The following is an 18,622-nucleotide window of genomic DNA, read 5'->3' on the forward strand; positions in this document are numbered from 1 at the left end:
TCCTAAAATGAGAATCCCTCATGTTAATAAAATCATTCATCATTAATACTAAAAAAAAGAATGACCACAACATTCTTATGCAATATTATGATACTAAAATACAAATCTATGCCCCACAAAAATTTTCGATGTTTTTATGTCAAAAATATTTTTGACTGCTCGTATAATGTTTAAAATGTCGAAGGACAAAAATTAAAAAGCACCTTAAATGGTAACATATATGTGTTAGGATTGTTCATGGTTATGATTAAAGAATAAAATCGAACCGAAATTCGAACCAAATCAATTAAGAAATCGATAATTGGTTAGATTTGATTTTAAATTTTGAAAACCGATATTATTTGATTTGGTTTTAGTTTTACTAAAATACAACCGCGAAAAATAATTAAACCAAACCGATAAATTAGATATATAAATTTTATAATTATTTATAAATTATTCATAAATAAAATATAAATAGTTTGTCAAATTTTAAACTTAAGTCTTTGCTCTACCATTTTTTCAAACCCAACTTTAACAATCCTAAGTCTAAGTCCATTAAAATTCATTAATCTTCACATATCAATCTTCACATGAAATAGTGACACTTTCTCTTAATTAAATCACTTTTGTTCGTATAATGACAACTCAACTATCGCTTAATCGCGTAATTGCTAATTGAACCGACAATAATTTTTTTGTGGATTGTTCATGTACAAGTGTTTATGTCTGTCGAGATACGTACTTCCTCTTAAAGAAATTATTACTTGAAATCGAATAAACCAAAAAAACTAAACCAAACCGATGGTTATTTATTTTCATTTGGTTTAGTTTGATTTTAAAAATTTTAAAAACCAACTAAATTAATTTAATTTTGATTTTAATCAATAATCAATCCAAATCGAACTACTTGTTTAGAGTTAAATGAACTACAATTCAAATTTCATGAACATATGCAATCAAATTGCACAATAATTTTATATTCATCTAAAATATTTATAGAATTTTGATATTGTAATAATCAATTCAAAACAAATAATTATTTTTCAAAATATAAATTTGACAGTTTATCCATGAATTTAGAGTGTCCAAAAATAGCGTTAAAACGTGAACAAAACATGAATATGCAAAAGAAAAAACTTGATTTAAGCCTTGTGAAATTGCTAAAATTAACACAAAAAAATAACAGTACTAACTGCTCATTTTTGTCAGGTATCTAGATTCTATTATATGATGATATTTTTAAGTTATATATAGAATATATCTGAAACATTTCAGGCAATTCTTATTAAACGGAGCTCAACTGGCTATCCTATATTAGTATATTATAGTATGATAATGTCATCTGCCCTCAGTTACAACCAGTAGGAGCTTCAAATCTCTAGTAGTTATTTTACATTAAAACTGCAAATCCAGCAAGATTAATCCAAAGTACCACCAAAAAGGGTGTTCGACCTGTGACCAGAAAAGAGAATTTGTACACCAGGAAATGAAAGATAACAATAAAACAGAACCAACCAACTCCTTATATGTAAGTCTGGTAAAAATGAAAACAAACTTGCAGCAAACACACGATGCAATGTGCAGTAACCTTGAAATTTTGACCTGCAGCGATCAGTACTTCCTTTGAGCCCACCAAAGAAGAACCACCATGGGAATCAACAGCAGCTGCTCATGCTCTTGGCATTCAGAGTTGTAACATACGCTGCAGCTAATAACCAATTTAGCAGTCAATGTTTTTGCTTTTCAGAGATACAAAACGTATTCCTTGCTTTCCAAGTTCCACGTTCTCCTTCTTCCCATCATCAAAAGCAACAGACACAACAGGTGAGCCTTCAAAAACTTCTACAACTGTCCCTATATGCCTGGAAAAGAAAATGAATTGAAAGGTCAGACTAGCAAACCTCAAAGAAAGTGTGGTACAGATTTATACGAATGCTGTGCTATACAATTTTAATATATAAGAACCAGCAAGGGAGTTGCGCTAGTTAAAAGCTCAAATGAAAATTGTAACTATAGATAATGTGTTCCTTTTCTTTATCCTACTATATCCTTGTCCAAATGCAATTCACTTGCTCTACTGATTGCTTTTTTCACATTGCTATCATGATTAATAATCCTGAATATTACAGCACTCATATTTATTGAAAATGCATAAATTTTAAGTATGCATAGTAGTCAGCTTGGCAATTAGCTTACCAGGTATTATCAGACGAATGATGAATTTTCACTCTCTTTCCTTTTGCATCTTTTCCCAACTTCTGCAGTATCCAGTTAGCATCCAAAAACTCATCCATTGTATTGTCTTCATACTGCTGTGATAAATTTTCATCAGCCCTGGTTGATGATTTTTCTCCAAAGGCTGGTGCTCTCTTTCTTTTAGACCTCTGGCCCTTAACCACGCTTTTATGCTCCTCTCCTGGAGAAGCCAAGGCATTTGGACTTTCATGGCAAGGATTCTTGAACTTGAGCTTTAGGAGAGGTTTTGGATCCTTTCTGGCTGAATTTGATACTGAAGGTGTGCTATTTTTCTTGTCAATCAGGTCATCAAAAGAAGCGGGCTCAGCTTCGGCATGTTTTACAGAAGTCAATTTATTGTCCCTTGTAGCATGAGCTTCAACTCTAGCCCTTGTAATAACACTACCATCATTGCTTCTTTTTCCTAAGATATCAAAAGTCTTGAGCGGAGGATATGGTCCAGATCCATCGGCAAATTTTCCACCAACTTCGGCAGGCAAATTAGTACCTTCTGGGCTAACTTTCTTGATCTTCATTAAGTTGCTTTCTTTACCCCTATGATTTTGACCCTTTATTTGGTCCATATGATTCATCTTATGTCCTTCAGACACAGAAATGAGAGCCAAAAGAAAAGTTATTAATGAAATACTAAAAGTATGCTTCTAAAAGCAACAAATACAATATTATCTTCTTTCCCCACCCCCGACATAGAAAGTAAACAATTTACAACACGTCTTACCTTTTCCACCACCGAGTTTATCTGCAGTGTCATTCCTTTCCGTGTTCTCATTCTCACTCAGCTGAACTAGATCCTCACTACCTGATAAACAAGGAAGTATATCTAAGAATATTTTTTGGTAAATAATTTTATGAGTGTTGGGAAAATCTCCCATACTAAAGAGGTATACCAAAAAGTAGAGAATCTACACCATATAAGAACAAGCATAGAGTATTGAAGCTAATAACTTGATCTCATGAGATTTTGCTGCCTTAAACAAGCAATTTAGACATTGAATTGAAACAATTTTAGGGAACAACAGATGGACAAGAGAATCCAGAAATCGAATTAGAAAAACAAATAGGAAACAACAAAAGTCACCTACCTGTTTTGACAGTGAGCATATCAGTTTACAAATTAAACCAAATTTCCTAAAATTTCCAAGGGTGTGTGTATGGGTGGGGGTGGAAGTGTTAACATCAGAAAACAATAATAATATGCAGCATGAACTTTAATCACTACAGATAATATAACTTTTAATCTTTAGTGGGTCATTAGCAGCTTTCTGAACTCTTCAGCTGCAAGTATTCACACAGAGAAAAGAATCTCAACTAATGTAGCATAGAAAATAGAGAGGGAACACCATAGCAGAAGAAGAATCAGAGAATTTTATCAGGTACAGAACAGATCTTCCAATCCCAGACCAAAGAAAACCAAATATACATGTCATGTCACCTTTATTATACTAGATATATATATTTATATATAGAGAGTTCTATAAAGAGAACCCTCTGGTTTATGCCAGAGTGCATCCATTAAGACATCAAATTCAGCGTTCTGAGAAAAAGGGAAGAAGTCTGTGAGTAAGATGTACATAAGTGCTACTCCTTTAAGATTTGTCAAGATCATTAAAAGAATAAGTTTTAAGTCTTACATTTTTACCATTTTTTAATAAATGATTAGCATTGTTATGTGAAACTTCGAGGAAGTGACTCAAAATCCCCATTTACTTTACTTTCACAAGAAAGTTTCACGTAAGTCCTGAAGAAGCAAATCTTCCACCAATTTTGGCAGGGAAATGAGCAGCTTCTGCGCTTAACTTTCTTTATCTTTATTAAGTTACTTTCTTTTGACACAGAAACGAGAGCCACAAGAAAAGTTACTAATAGAATATGAAAAATATGCTCCTAAAACCAACAAATACAATCTTACCTTCTACACCGTCCCCAACATAAAAAATAAACAAGTTACAACAGGTCTTACCTGTTCCACCACCAAGCTTAGTTGCAGTGTCATCCCTTTCTGAGTTTTCATTCTCTCTCAGCTGAACCCGCTCCTCATTACCTGATACACAAAGAAGTACATATAAGAATATATTTCAAATAGGTAAATAATTTTATTAACGTAAAATTCTCCCATATACAAGAGTTATACCAAGAAGTAGAGATTCTACATATAAGAACAGGAGTATATAGTATTGAAGCTAATTATTCCATCTCAAGAGATTTTGCGGACTTGATCAAGCAATCTAGATATTGAATTGAAAGAATTTTAGGGAACAACAGATGCAAGAGCGCATCCAGAAGTCGAATTATAAATAAAAATTAGGAAACAACAGAAGTATTGCCACCTATCCATTTCGACAGTGTGTGGGGTGGGTGTTAACATCAAAAAATAATAATAATTTGCAGAATGAACTTTAATCACTTAGGTTATTTTAATTTTTTTTTTCTGGGTCATCATCAGCTTTCGAACTCTTCAGCTGCTAGTACTCACACAGAGGAAAGAATCTGAATGATAAAAAGAGAACTCCTCTGTTTTATGCACATCAAAAGCAGTTTCAGCATCTTGAGAAAAGGGAAGAAGTCTCTGAGTGAGATGTGCATCAGTGCTACTCTTTTAAGTTTTGTCAAGATCATAAAAAGAAAAACGTTTTGAACCACTGGTTTACACTTTTATCATTGTTTACTTAATATTAACATTGTATTGTTAAACTTTGAGAAAGTGACTTAAAATCCCCCATTGCTTTACGTTCAAAAGAATTTCCACTTAAGCAAAAAGATATAAAAAAATAAAAAAATAAAAAAATAAAATCAGATAACGTGATGACCAAAGCACACATTCCAAACATGCCAAATAAGCAGCTAATTATCCAAGGAGAGAAGAAATATGCAGCATAAGTTTACATCCATACAAGTATTTCTTTTAGAAGAAAATGCATTACAACAACGAACATGAAAGATACTTTTGACTTGTACTAACAAAAAGCAACCCAAGAACCACGGTACTTTAAGATATCCCTTAGCCAATTTATATGTCCTTTCTATATAACCAAGTATATTGGAGATACTTATGACTTCTACTAACAAAAAGCAACCCAAGAATCATAGTATTAATGATATTACCAAAGCCAACTTATATGTCCTTTCTTTATAACCGAAAAATCCTCGAGGTTCAGTGACATAAGGTTCAAAACTGTGGGATAATGAGCACACCCATCTACCCTTCTTCACTTTAATATTTGTCGGCAGAAGGGTTTCACCCGTGACATGATCTTAATCCACATATCACGCGATGCTCTCTTACCACTAAAAGCCCTAAGGCAACTTATATATGAATTCCTTACCAATCATAGATGAAAATCTCGAAAAAATAATAATGCACAAAGGAAAACTATAATCATGTTTCTCAATAGCGCAACCTTTTGTCTGGATGAGATAACAATTTTGAAAACCGTAGCTTTTGTGTCATAAGTGATGCAAGCAAGTAGAAAAAGCATATTTACAGTCATCAAACTCTACGGAGAAGCCATAGTCTTAAAAACAGATTCATGCAAGTTAGAAAATGGAAAGAAAGAAGAACCCAATGATGACATATAGATTTTTTTTAACCATTTGGCCCCTTGGAGGTCTTTGGCATGCTTGTTTGAATCCCAACATCATCCCCATCCAAATACTGAGGCTTGCTATTATTCCTTTGGACTTTCCTCTTACCCATGTTTCCAGTAACCTCATCAGTAAATTTGTGCTTTATGACCCCTGCCTCATTAAATGAACATATACCTTCTGTTAAGCTACCAACAGGAGAAGAAAAGCTATTCACTTCCCCATAAGCCTGCAATTCATCATTCTTGACATCACCAGTACTACATCCACCAGATGGAGCATCAGGATGTCCTTCATTTTGTCCAGCTAACCCCTTCTCCTTACAAGAATCTTTTCCATATTCCTTGCTCATTTGGGGAGATTTGTCAACTATACCTTTAAGAGATAACTTTAAGGATTGTTTATGTTTATTTTTCACTAGAGGAGCATTATTTTCATCCTCTGAAAAGGGTGAAATAGAAAATATTTCATCATCAACAGGCAACCCAGCTCCTGCCCTCAAACTTGCAATTAAATCCCTATCAGCTACATCTCTCCTCTTCCAAAGCTCCTGAACAGCATTGCTAAGATTTATCGACTGAGAACATCAAACGAGAATTATCAGGATAGAGTTCTCGAATAACTTTTCTAGTGAAATTAATCAATGCCATAAACACACCTTATAACTATATCCGCGGCATGTTGGACACGAATACGGCAAATCATCCACTTGAAACTGCAAATATTTTTCATCACTGCAGAGCAAATACCCATTTTCAAATTAAAACATCCAATGGATTTCCTCACTCAAAGCTCAAGTGGAAGTACAATCGAAGTCGCATAAGTTAACAGCTTTATATCGCATGAATGACAGGTGTACATTAGAGTTAAGGTGTGTACATGTGATAGAAACAAAAAAATTTTACTGGATAAAAGCAAATATGAAAATACAAGAAGAGACGCAAGTATCACGTAGAACAATAGAAAATACAAAAAGAGACAAGTATCTCATTTAACTTGTAACAACCCTTTTTGCACATAAAAGATATATTACCACCTCTTGTCGAATTATTACTAGATATCATATTATAAAATAGATAAATATAAGTACTTCAGAACTAATTAGGATAAGGATAGATAAATTCTAGTAACCATAAGTAACAGCTAAATAACAGTAAGTAACCGCTCAATGCTCTATGGGTGAAACCTCCAGGGATTTCAGAAGATGCAAATCATTAACTTCCTATCTTTCTTCGCTTCTTCCTCCTAAAGTAAGTATTAAAGATATGTGCCTTATCAGTATACCCCTCCCGGAACGACGACTTGTCCTCAAGACGAAAATCGGAAAAATGTGCAACTAACAAAGATTTTTGGCCATATGACTAAAGACGTAAAATAGAAGAATCACCAACATCAGAAGAGGTCTATGTGCTTATAATTTGCCATTCTTAAGGTTCGACGTAGCATATCTAGTCAACATCAGTTCTTCAAGGTCTGATTGGAAAAATGCTGTCGTGAGTGTGAGTGTTTTTTGAGGAACACCTTGTATTTCATAAGTTTTCTTATTCAATTGAAAGATAAGGAACATCTCGTTCCAATTGGCTTGTATTATATTCAAGGATGCTAGCCATTGTATACCTAACACCATGCTTGCGCCACCAAAGGAAAAAGGGAAGAAATCGTGCACTATAACGAAGTTCGAAACCTCTATTGACAGGCTATGACAAACTTTGTTGCATTTGCTAATTTCACCAAGCCGCTGGAGAGGAAGTCCCAATTGATGAAGGTCTTGATCCAGAAGGCCACACATGTACCTTACTGGATTGATTTAGTCCTCGTTTACCTTTATATTCTAACGCCTAACTCATCGCCTTATACACAGACAAAGGCTTGTGAATCCTAACGTCCACACGAAGGTCTTATTTGTCCGCTAAGGAAAACTCCAAGCAAACGATATTCTGGCCAAGTTTGCTCACGCGCTACCCGTTTTGCGAATTTCTGCCTATACTCGAAAACTGATCCAATCCATTGAATACTAAACAAATGTTCATCTGAATTTTTTGAAACTAATCTGTAATTTTCTTGCATAACTTTCGCCAACTCATCCTAGTAACAAATGGTTGTTTCACTGTTGATCTAAGCAAAAAGCTCCAATGCATCTCTCTCAAAATATATTGAAGTCACATCAACCTTGCAATCATTAGGTGTTCGATAATTTTGAAAATACTTCTCTACTTTCAGAATCCAAACCTCGAGGATCTTTTCCCTCATACTTGGGAAATTCCATCATTGTGTAAGAACGTCGATAAATTTCTTAATGCCTCCAAGTGCTATCAACCTCGCTCTCATCAATTATACTTTCGATTTTCCATCCTGATTTTGTTTGTTTTTTGCTTTTAATGCAGCCACATCAGCAACAACAAGAGCATCAATGGCTCCCAATTTTATTGCTATAGTGGTCAATTGTTGGTCGATCTGATCAGGAGTCGACATGATAGGTTCGTTGTGGAAAGGGTTGGTTCGTGTATTAACCATGGCAGATCTTACTGCTCTGATACAAATGATAGAAACCAAGGTCTTTAACTGGATAAAAGTAATAGAAAATACAAAGAAAGACAAGTATTTCGTATCTCTTAGAACAACTTTTTTTGCATATAAAAGATATATTACCACCTGTTTACTTATTACTAGATCTCCTATTACATAATAGATAACTATAACTACTTTATAGCTATTTAGGATAAGGATAGATAACTTCTAGTAACCATAAGAAACTACTAAATAACTCCTAATAACTGCAAGTAACCTCTCCATGCTCCATGGGTGGAGGTGGAATTTCAGAAGGTGCAAATCATTATCCTCTACTATCTTTCTTCGCTAAGTATTAAAGATACGTGCTTTATCAAAATGCTTTTTTTTAAAAACAATGGGATGTAACTTGTGAATTTTCCCTACAAACAATTATATTATATAATTAAGGAATATATATATAATTAAGGAATATATAACTACTTTCTTCTCCATTACTTTGATATTTGATTTGATATGCTATACTTGAACTGAGCGTTTGCCGAAATCCATCACTCTACCGTCATAAGGTAGAGTAAGACTGCATACACTATACCCTCTATCATACCCCACTTGTGAGATAACAATGTGTATGTTGTTATATTTTAAGGAATATATTAATTAAATTTCATTAATTATAAAACAACCAATTAGAAGATGACAAATGTATTGTTGGTACCATTTATATTGTTTCTCTTCTTCTCTCGCACTTCCAGGAAGTTGGTAACACTTTCTTTGCCACGTCACCTTTTAGGGGATCTTAGTTCCATTTCAATCAAGATAGGGAGTATCGCGTCACCTGTAGAGCTAAGCTGTGTAAATGACTTTTTTGAACCACCACGTGTTCCCTTACAAATATTTATATAAATTAAGGACTACATAACTACTCTTTTCTCCATTATTTTCATACCTTTACAAATATTTATATAAATTAAGGATCATATAACTACTTTTTTCTCTATTATTTTCATACCTAATTTATTCTGCTTTACCTGAATTGAGGATCTATCGGAAACAATTTTTAGCTGAATCCCGCACCCCCGTATCCATACACAGATTCATATCCCCAAACCATAAATTTTAGATCATAAGATTCAACCTCTAGATCAACACCCGAGCTTGAACAACTTAGCTATCTTTGGCACATCACCTTTTTGGGGTACTAGTTTCACTTCAAGCAAGAGTAGGGCGTATTAGATTCCATGTGAAGTTAAGGTGTGTAAATAACTTCATGGACAACCACGAGATGAAACTTGTGACTTTCCCGTACAAAAACTTACTCCCTCTTTCCTCAACATAATTACTCCATCCGTCTCAATTTCTGTGGCACCATTAGACTTTACACAAATATTAAGAAAGAGAGGAAGACTTTTGAAATGAGTAACCTACCATTTGTGCGGCTATATTAAGAAAGATTGAGGGAAAGTATTGAAGTTAAATTATTTCCAATTATAAAAACATGACATGCATTACGAATTGAACTAAAAAGGAAAGTATGTCACATAAATTAGAACAAAGGATATTCTATTTAACTTGAGATTTGCAAGTCCATGAATATTAGATTCCTCCATAATTATCAACAAATCGTACTAGGGAAATGTTCATAAATGCCGATTGAAAGTGGTCGTTTGAAATGATTTGTCATTAGTTAATCAAGATCTTGAAAGGGTGGTAACCCACCAAGGGATAGCAATTTTCCTTGCCAACTGTTAACCTTTCTTAATGAACTCAATTGCCATATATGTGAAGTAGTTCTAATCCTTTTCCTACCAAAATAGGACACAATCTTGAATAATTGAAGGGTAGAGGTCTTTAGTCATAACACTATGACTGTAGCATCTTTACACTTGCTTTTTAAATAAGCGCGATGACCAATTGTGTCAATCAACAGTTCCTCTCATACTAAGTTCAACCTGCCACCGTGGCACATAGCTCCGAAAATGAATTCTTGATTAGCCAATTACCTTGCCCATTAAAGCTAATCTACATGAAGCACTCTAATCAACTCACGGACCTACAGTGGAAGTTATAGCTGCAAAACCCTAATTGTATGAGTACAACCCTAAAGCTCCGGCTCACATACTGATGAAAGTGATACACACCTTTTAACAAATCAAACTTCCCATTGAAAGAATTCAAAAAAGATACACATCCGAAATGATTGAAGACATGGTTTGTGAAAGGCGAGAACCTTATCACCTTTGGCGAAAGGCGAAACGAGGCCTTGTCGCCTATTACTAGCGAGGAGAGGTGATCTCAAAAACGAGAGAATAGGTGAGGCGACAGAAGCACCACCTTTTTCTTCAAAACATGCTTTATTTAATAATTACAAAGGCAATATTGGGGTTTATTTGGTGTTTTGGACAAACACAACTCTCTTTTCCTTTTATTCCTCTCGTAAAGCTTTGCGACCTTATATTCGCAATCACGATCTTCGCGACCTTAAATTCGAAATCACGATCTTCACTTCTCTCCACAATCTCTTTTTTCTTCAGTCCTTTGCTTCGCGACCTCATCAAGTATGTTTTCAACAATTTTTCTTCTTCTCCTCCTCTTCTTCTTTCATGCCCTGTTTTTATTTCTGTCAGCACTCAGCAGTATGCAGTCCCCGTTTTTTTAGAGTTCTAGTATTGCTTGTTAATTGTCTTATGAACTATTGAGTCATTCAAGTTCTAGTCTTTTAGAATCTACTTTCTACTATTAGTTTTGATTTGATATATTTGTTAATATGTTTCTGCTATTGAGATATTGGATATGTATATATACAATTAAATATTTAAAGTTTTTGGTATTAATTGACGCCTCAATTCATAAAGGTGAACGCCTCGCGGCGAAACAGACTCGTCACCTTTTGACACAGGTTGAAGGGAACTTTATCTTTTGAAAATCTTAACAGCTGGAAGTTCCCTTTACTTTCCTTGGAGGTTGTTTTCTGATACACCAAAAAAAAAAAAAAAAAGCCAAACAGCTTTTAGACATCATAAGTTGTTCCTTATAATCTTCAATTTTACCCATTGATGACGTTCACCAATAATCTGACAGTTTAACACAGCTCATTCCCAAAAATTAGCCATATTTTCCACTGCCGTTGTAGAAAATTACAAAAAAAACAAACAGTAATTTTCTTCTTCCTTTTTCATTCGTTCATGCTGCTAAAACTTAGTCCATGAAGCATATATCATTCATACAATCACATGAACATACCAATGTCAATAATACAAAAAAGAATTTTCATTCTCGTCGAAGTCTCTCTCGTATAAGTTATGTCATCTACCTTGAGTTACAACCAGTAGAAGCCCGAAATTGCAGAGCAGCTTTCTATCTCCAAAAATATAACATTTAAATTCTTAATAAGGCTGAATGCATCATAAGAAGCAGCCCAAAATAACATTCACTGATTCAATTTAACAATCAAAGTCGAAGGAGAATGATGACACTATTCTTGGTAACACTTCCCACATTTTAACAAAGAAAAATCTGCTGCAAGAGCACCACAAAAGGTATTGGAAGCTGTCAATAATAAATTTCGGATAATTCCAGAACAGAAAAGTCTAACCTAATGCACATCCACATTAGCCCCGTGTTAACAAATAAAATTGCACTTCATAAGATAGGCGCGAAAGCAAAACCAATAAATTAATAATCTTAAAGCAATAATTAAGGTAAACCTGATATCATCACATTGGGTGTGCACCCAGCGCTCGCAAATGTCACAGCAAACCATAGGTGTTGTATCAGAATCTCTATAAACCTATAGTATATATATAAAAAAAGATTAATTGCGTTCCCCGTAGACCTATCGGAAGAAAACAATTGGTTTCATTGGAAAGGCAATGAAAGCCATCCAGTAATTATAGCCGACAAATTAGAAACTTCACATTAATAAACCACCATACCACAAAGAACTTCATTGTAAGATTAAACAAAGAGAAGCTCAAGTAATAATAACGGCCAAAATATCTAACCTTCAAACAAACTTGACAGTAGTTTCCCTTCACGAATAATCTTCCACAAGCATCACAACAAGTGTATCCTAAATACCAGCTGCCATAGACCAAGATATCAATAGTTCAGGGTCAATAGGATATGCAAGGCCTTTAATGATTTTCATAGGATATGCAATGCCTTAAAATGATTTTCATGTATCACATGCAGCACACAACATTATCGGATGCCACTATTGCAATAATTTGTAATTTAAAATCTCACTAAGATATTAGTGCAGAAAATTAACTGTGCTACGGGAAAGCCCAAAACTAGAGAACTTATTTAAACTGCTTTCATAGCCCTTATCACAATATATAACGTAAATTGAACTCCTACATGATGTTCCTCTGTGAAGATACAGAGAAAAAGACATGGAGAAGTACATGAATAAGCAGTTCAACTAAAATGGAGTTAATTGGACTGTTCAATTAATATTTACAGCAAAACTTGAATCCAAGAGAATTTCCACTAGCTGTTCATGGCCCCATACAACATACCTCGCCCTCAGTCCATTTCCTGGAACATTAGAACAACAGCTGTGACACTTTGTGTGTTTGGGGCACAAATAAGGCCCACTGCTAACTTTCTGCACATCCCGAAAACAATAAGTACAATCTAGTTTTATTATTATACAGAACGGGAAGAGTAAGACACGATAATCCACCTTGAGTGGAGGCTGCATACAGTAACAGTGATAAGCTGCATCACACCTTTTGCAAAACATGAACTTGTTTGGATCTCCAGTTGTTTGACAGCCCTACACCAAAAAGGGAGCATACATACCGTAAGCATATACGAACAATATAGTATGCATAAGAACATGAGTTGAACAATAACATAGACATCGCTTAGCTAAAAATGCAATAACCACTAGAGTATGATGCAGAACGGATGTCCATTTATCAAACAGAAAAGTTGTTTTAGCAAAAGATTAGAACAAACAAAAAGCGGCCAATACTTTTATTTATGACTACTCGATAGGGACACTTCCAATAGTTTTTTTTAAAGATATTTCATACTTGAAGAGATTTTTACGAGTTAATATGTTTGATAATCATTATTTGAGTAGAAACTGCGCTTCATATGATGCTGCCTCAAATAGATTAGCAACCCACCGTGCAATTTAACAGGAGCATATAAAAAGCCATTATCATTAACATCCTTGACCATGAGCCACTCAAATAGAAAAGAAAGAAAATAGGTTAAACTCCATTCACTTGTGTATATCTCATCAGCACATAAACTCCAGTCTTTGTGAGAGCAAATCTAGTCCTTAAATATTGTATTGGCATCTTCCACTCTCTACCACCCCTTCCCTCCAAACCATTCCCACATCCTGATAAAATACCACTATACCCAACCAATAAACTCATTTCCTGCCCATGCAACACATACAACACTAGGGGAGGGCGTTCGGTTCGGTATAATCAAATTTCGGTTCGGTTCTTCGGTATTCGGCTTTAGAAAAGTGTGCACCATATTTGTAACCAAACTAGATCGGTTTGGTTCGGTTTTTTCTACTTCAGTTCGTTATTTATTCGGTGTTTATCAATCGGTTTTTCGATGTGAATAAAAATAAAGAGAGAATATAATAAAGTAACAATTGATGTTCACTTCAAACTTCAAAGTAACAACTAACGGCCTAAAAATAAAAGGTAAGAACATGAATTTGTTGTTCAAACTTCAAAGTAACAACATAAAATGATAAAATGATAAAATCATAAAAGTAGAAATTAGAAACACCACGTTGCGGCTCAAACTTGAATTAAATTGAGTTTTTTTTAGTTGACTTTAGGCCTTTAGGGTTTACTTTTTGGTTATTTAGATTTTTGTTATTTAAGTTTAGGCTCTAAATATAAAAATTGAAATGAGCCAAGTAAAGTTAAAAATTAAGTAATATAATAAATATTTTAAAATTTGTTTAATGACACTTCGGTTCTCCGGTGCACCGTAGTTTCGAGACCCTTACACCGAACTCCGAACCGAAGAACCGAAGTTTCGAGAAAAAGAAACCTCCACCGAAAAATCGAAGTTTCTCAGTTCGATTTGATTTTTTGGTACTTATGCCCACCCCTATGCAACACCTTCAATCCAGTTATTGCAATCACTCTAACAGTAAATTAACAATTCCACGAGCACCATCCTTTGACAACTTCTACCACTTCTTCGTTCAATATGTTGAAAACCCTTCACATCCCCAAATCCAGTTTCAATACAAGCTAGTGATGCCAAGTTTGGGGTTATTGCGGCACCTATGATGTACAGGCTTTGGAAAAACTTGGTACAGCAAGATGAGAGAATTTTTTTTCAACGAAGCACGGAATATTATTTGAAAACTTCAAAATATAGAAAAGATAGGAATAAGGGAGCAAAAAGAGTAGGTTTATTTTATTCTTTTTTGGATATATGGGTACTAGGATTACTCTCTACAATTAAGTGTTGTTTGACATGTTTGTCTTTTTGTTTCAAGTTTTAAAGCTTCTACTTCTATTATTGCTTTTTTGTATTATTTTAATCTAGTTAACATACTTTCATTCATAAAAATGGCCAAGTTTGCAATATACAAGGAATATATCAAAGGATAAAAAAGCTACTAAAGGATAGGATTCTCTACTAACTCAACCCACTACTTCCTCTGTCTCAGTTTATATGATTTACTTTCCCTTTTAATCAGTCTCAGAAAGAATGACATGCCTCTATATTAAGTAACAACATAACTTTAAAATGCGTATTAAACGATTTAAGTCACAAATATTTTTTACTTATTTTAGACCACAATTTTCAGAAGTCTTCCTTTCATTATTGAACTCCGGGTCGACTCAAACTAAATCATATAAAATGAAACTGAGAAAGTATAAAACAAGGGATTTTTTGTTCACACCAAAAGAAAATAAGGGAACTCAAACTACTCCTTGATGGAGAGAAACTCGACTCCACAACTTCAAAAGATCTCTCATTTCCCTCTCTCCACAAAGTACCCATATTAAAGCAAGTGGAACCACGTTCTAAGACCTTCGTCTTCTTTTCCTTCTCCTCTCTTCCAACTAAACATCAAATTTTCACCGTCTTTGGCCATGCTCACCGAGTGCCTAACCATCCAACATTTATCCCACCATAGCCTCATGGTTAGCCCGCAATGTAAGAGAAGATGATCCACATCTTCACCTGCCTCTTTACATATGTAACACTAACTAACGAAGACAACGCACCCCATCCTCGGCCCCCTTGAGATCCATATTCCATAACATGGAAAAGACGTATCCTCCCTAACCAATAGTTTCTTATAAAACGACCTCACGGAGAACATTCCATTATTTCCAAACCCCACTTCCAAACATCTAAATAATCAATCGGATTGACTTTTGTATGTAGTAAGGCTATGATTTTGTATTTCCTTAAAATTTCTTTTTCTGTTCTTTTTAAAAGATGACACTTTCTTTCTATGCAAGTCCCCATCTTAAACTACTGCTGATTTTAAGCTTCTCTTTCAATTCTATGAATAGTTACAAAAGCTATTTAATATGAAATTAAATGCTGCAAAATAATTAGTTTTACAATCAATTGATTGAGAATCTAAAATCAATGTTGCTATTGACCAACATTATTTTGTGACCTCGTTCAAATTTATTTTCATTCTATTTCATTTTAGGTATAGAATCTACATATTGTCATTATTGTATAATAGGTACTGAAAATAATAATGCTACTCTCTACTTGATCATAGAAGTACACAATTCATGTGCTGCTTATTGCTTTTGATTAAAACTATAAAGACCTTATTGTTTTTTGGCATTTTCAAAGTACTGCTCAAATCCTACCAATATTCGAACCTATAAGGCTATTTTTCTTTGCCCCCAAGAAACCTCCATAGTAAACCTAGATGCAAGTCTCGTGGTACCACAGAGGGAGTAACAAAGGAAGGGATTAAGGTTAACGGATAGTTGGTTAACCTTTGTTTGATTTAGTTTGGTTAAACATTGGTTATATGGATTAAACTACCTCATTCCAAACAATCTGAAGATTTAATGTGAAACAAAAACTAAAATCGAAGTTTTGCTCAAAAAAAAAAATTGAAGTCGCCAAAGAACACAACTACAAAAGCACAAAAGACTGAAAAGCAAGCTGGAGAAACAGAGAAGGAAACAAAAACCAAGAAGAAAACCTAATCTGATTCAGTAACACCTTGCAAACTTAACATGATAAATTTACACCATAAAAAGAAAAAACATAAAAGGGATGGAACTATAGTGACTTATTTCACATTAAATAACTTCTTTTCAAAACTGTGGTGCCTTCACCAGCTTGTGAGCACTTCGACGCCTTCCACCATAACTCTGTTACCAAGACAAGAAAACACCAACTGTCATTTAAAAACTTCTTACAACCAGGGATCGGGGCTTCAACATGGGTTTATCATTATAAGCTATGATAGCTTGCAGCTTATTTGGTTTCGACATGGTGCATATTAGAGTTGGGTCCACTTGATCTAGTGGAAAGTAGTATTCCCTGTTTCTTACAGGACAAAAGGTAGTTGATATGGCAAGTGTATGATTGGTGACTTATGGGTTTTGCGTATAAGTGGGGCCATGGGTCAAACTCTACCTGTTTTACCATCTCCTTTGACTATCGTACACCATAAACATATGGAGAGATCCATTTAAAAGCATTGACTTAAAAGCAATATCATTGTTTCTGAATTGACTGTCCATGCAGACGCAAAGAAGTTGAAAACACCTATTTCTATAGTTAAGACAGCGATCTTAGTCAGGATCCTCTTTTTTTATCAGTGTACCTTACCAAGATTTGTGTGTCAAAACTGACATGGGTGACCTCTCATAGGGTTAGGCAACAGATTAGAACCTAAAATTCGTAAATATGAAAACCTCAGTTTTTTACACAAGGATAGCAAAGTAATTGGGACATCAGTTGATATCTCATATAAATTCAATTTTTCCATTTTATTAGGTAATAAAAGTCAATGTTTTTTCGAATTAGCTTTAACCTTCTTATTGACATTAAAGAAAAAAAAAGAACTCATGGTATAATTGCCACATGATGGGAAGTTATTAGAAAGCAAAACCAAATATGTTTCATTATTTTATTGAAAAGAATCAAAAGTTTTACCTCACAAACCCGGCAAGAGGGACATGTCCATGAACTCCAATGGAAGAGATCTGTAGGAAGGGGCATATTAGCAAAAGCAAAACACTAAAAACTGACGAATCTTGTGGCCTATAAAAGTACCTCTATGTTGACCCCAAGTTCTCAGGCAGCTTAGGTGATACTTATTCCCACAACAATTGCATGACATCATCTTCCTTGCTCTTTCACCTCCTTCGGTTTCACTGGAAAAGCATAGCCTACACAGCACTTTGATATTTGATAGACCTTGTTCTTCTCCACCAGCATCTTTCGTGGAGCCCTGAGGGGAGATAATTATTTGTAAATAAAAAGATTGGATACTTTCGTGTAACAATTTAAAACAGCAGTTCCTAACCTCCACATCTCCAGACTGAAACCCTCCAGTGAAATCCTCACCCACATTAGATGCAGCAGCATCAGCTTTCTTCTGCAAAGCAACACGCTTAGTCTGAGCTGAAGCAGTAGAAGCTGCCTCCTCACCATCCCCATTACCTACAGGCACCCGTGGGGGCGACTCAACGATTAGTTTGGGCACCTTAACCTGACATGTGGCAGGTTGTTTGGCCTTAAGACCCCATGGATCTTTGAGAAACTCCTCAAGCCTAGTCACATCTCCTAAGAACCCATTGTAACCCTTTGGGAACCCATCTCGGCAGAAGCAGATCTTTCGACTGCACAATGAAGGCAAAAACACCTCAACTGGGTCAGAAATTCAAAAACAAACAACAAAACACAAAACGGAGAAATCAATGTCGCGTCCATCCATAAAGAGAAAGATAGCAGATCCTCCAGCTATACCAAAAAATAGCCAAATCCCACACCCAAAAACGCTGGATCGTATAAAAATAACATCAGTAAATAACTACAAACCATAAGACAAAGAAACCCATTTGGCATCCTTGGTCTAGAACACTGATAAAAAAAAAAGGAGAGAAAATAAACAAAACTATACACAAATAATACAAAAATAAAAGAACGTAGTACCAGGTAAATGGGCACGCTGTGTGAAAGGCCATACCCAAGATAAAGATCTTGTTGTATGAGGAATTTTTGAAGAGTTCAAATTGGGAAAAGCCCTTTGGGGGAAAAAAGAGAGAGAAAAAGAGAGGAAGTGTTGGGGGCGTTA

The 18,622-nt window shown here is 34.8% G+C and overlaps 1 protein-coding gene across 2 annotated transcripts; it reads right to left on the reverse strand.

Annotated features, from left to right (window-relative positions):
• Positions 1-1,240: 1,240 nt before the first annotated feature.
• LOC107008407 (histone-lysine N-methyltransferase 2D-like) lies at positions 1,241-17,987 on the reverse strand. 2 transcript variants are annotated; one of them, XM_015207434.2, is made up of 13 exons: positions 17,852-17,987; positions 17,599-17,776; positions 17,479-17,528; positions 13,019-13,111; positions 12,852-12,940; positions 12,333-12,411; positions 12,036-12,118; positions 6,479-6,554; positions 5,998-6,397; positions 4,199-4,279; positions 2,957-3,037; positions 2,179-2,818; positions 1,241-1,844 (listed from the first exon to the last, which is right to left on the reverse strand). In XM_015207434.2, the coding sequence occupies exons 2-13, from the start codon at positions 17,666-17,668 to the stop codon at positions 1,703-1,705; spliced, it is 1,884 nt and encodes a 627-aa protein (XP_015062920.1). In that variant the 5' UTR covers positions 17,669-17,776; positions 17,852-17,987; the 3' UTR covers positions 1,241-1,702. The 2 variants fall into 2 exon arrangements, with proteins under 2 accessions (XP_015062920.1, XP_015062919.1); XM_015207433.2 differs by lacking the exon at positions 17,852-17,987 and adding an exon at positions 16,616-16,688 and having other exon boundaries at positions 5,827-6,397; positions 17,599-17,686.
• Positions 17,988-18,622: the final 635 nt, after the last annotated feature.

Source organism: Solanum pennellii, chromosome 1 (genome assembly GCF_001406875.1).
Source record: "Solanum pennellii chromosome 1, SPENNV200".
NCBI lineage: Eukaryota > Viridiplantae > Streptophyta > Magnoliopsida > Solanales > Solanaceae > Solanum > Solanum pennellii.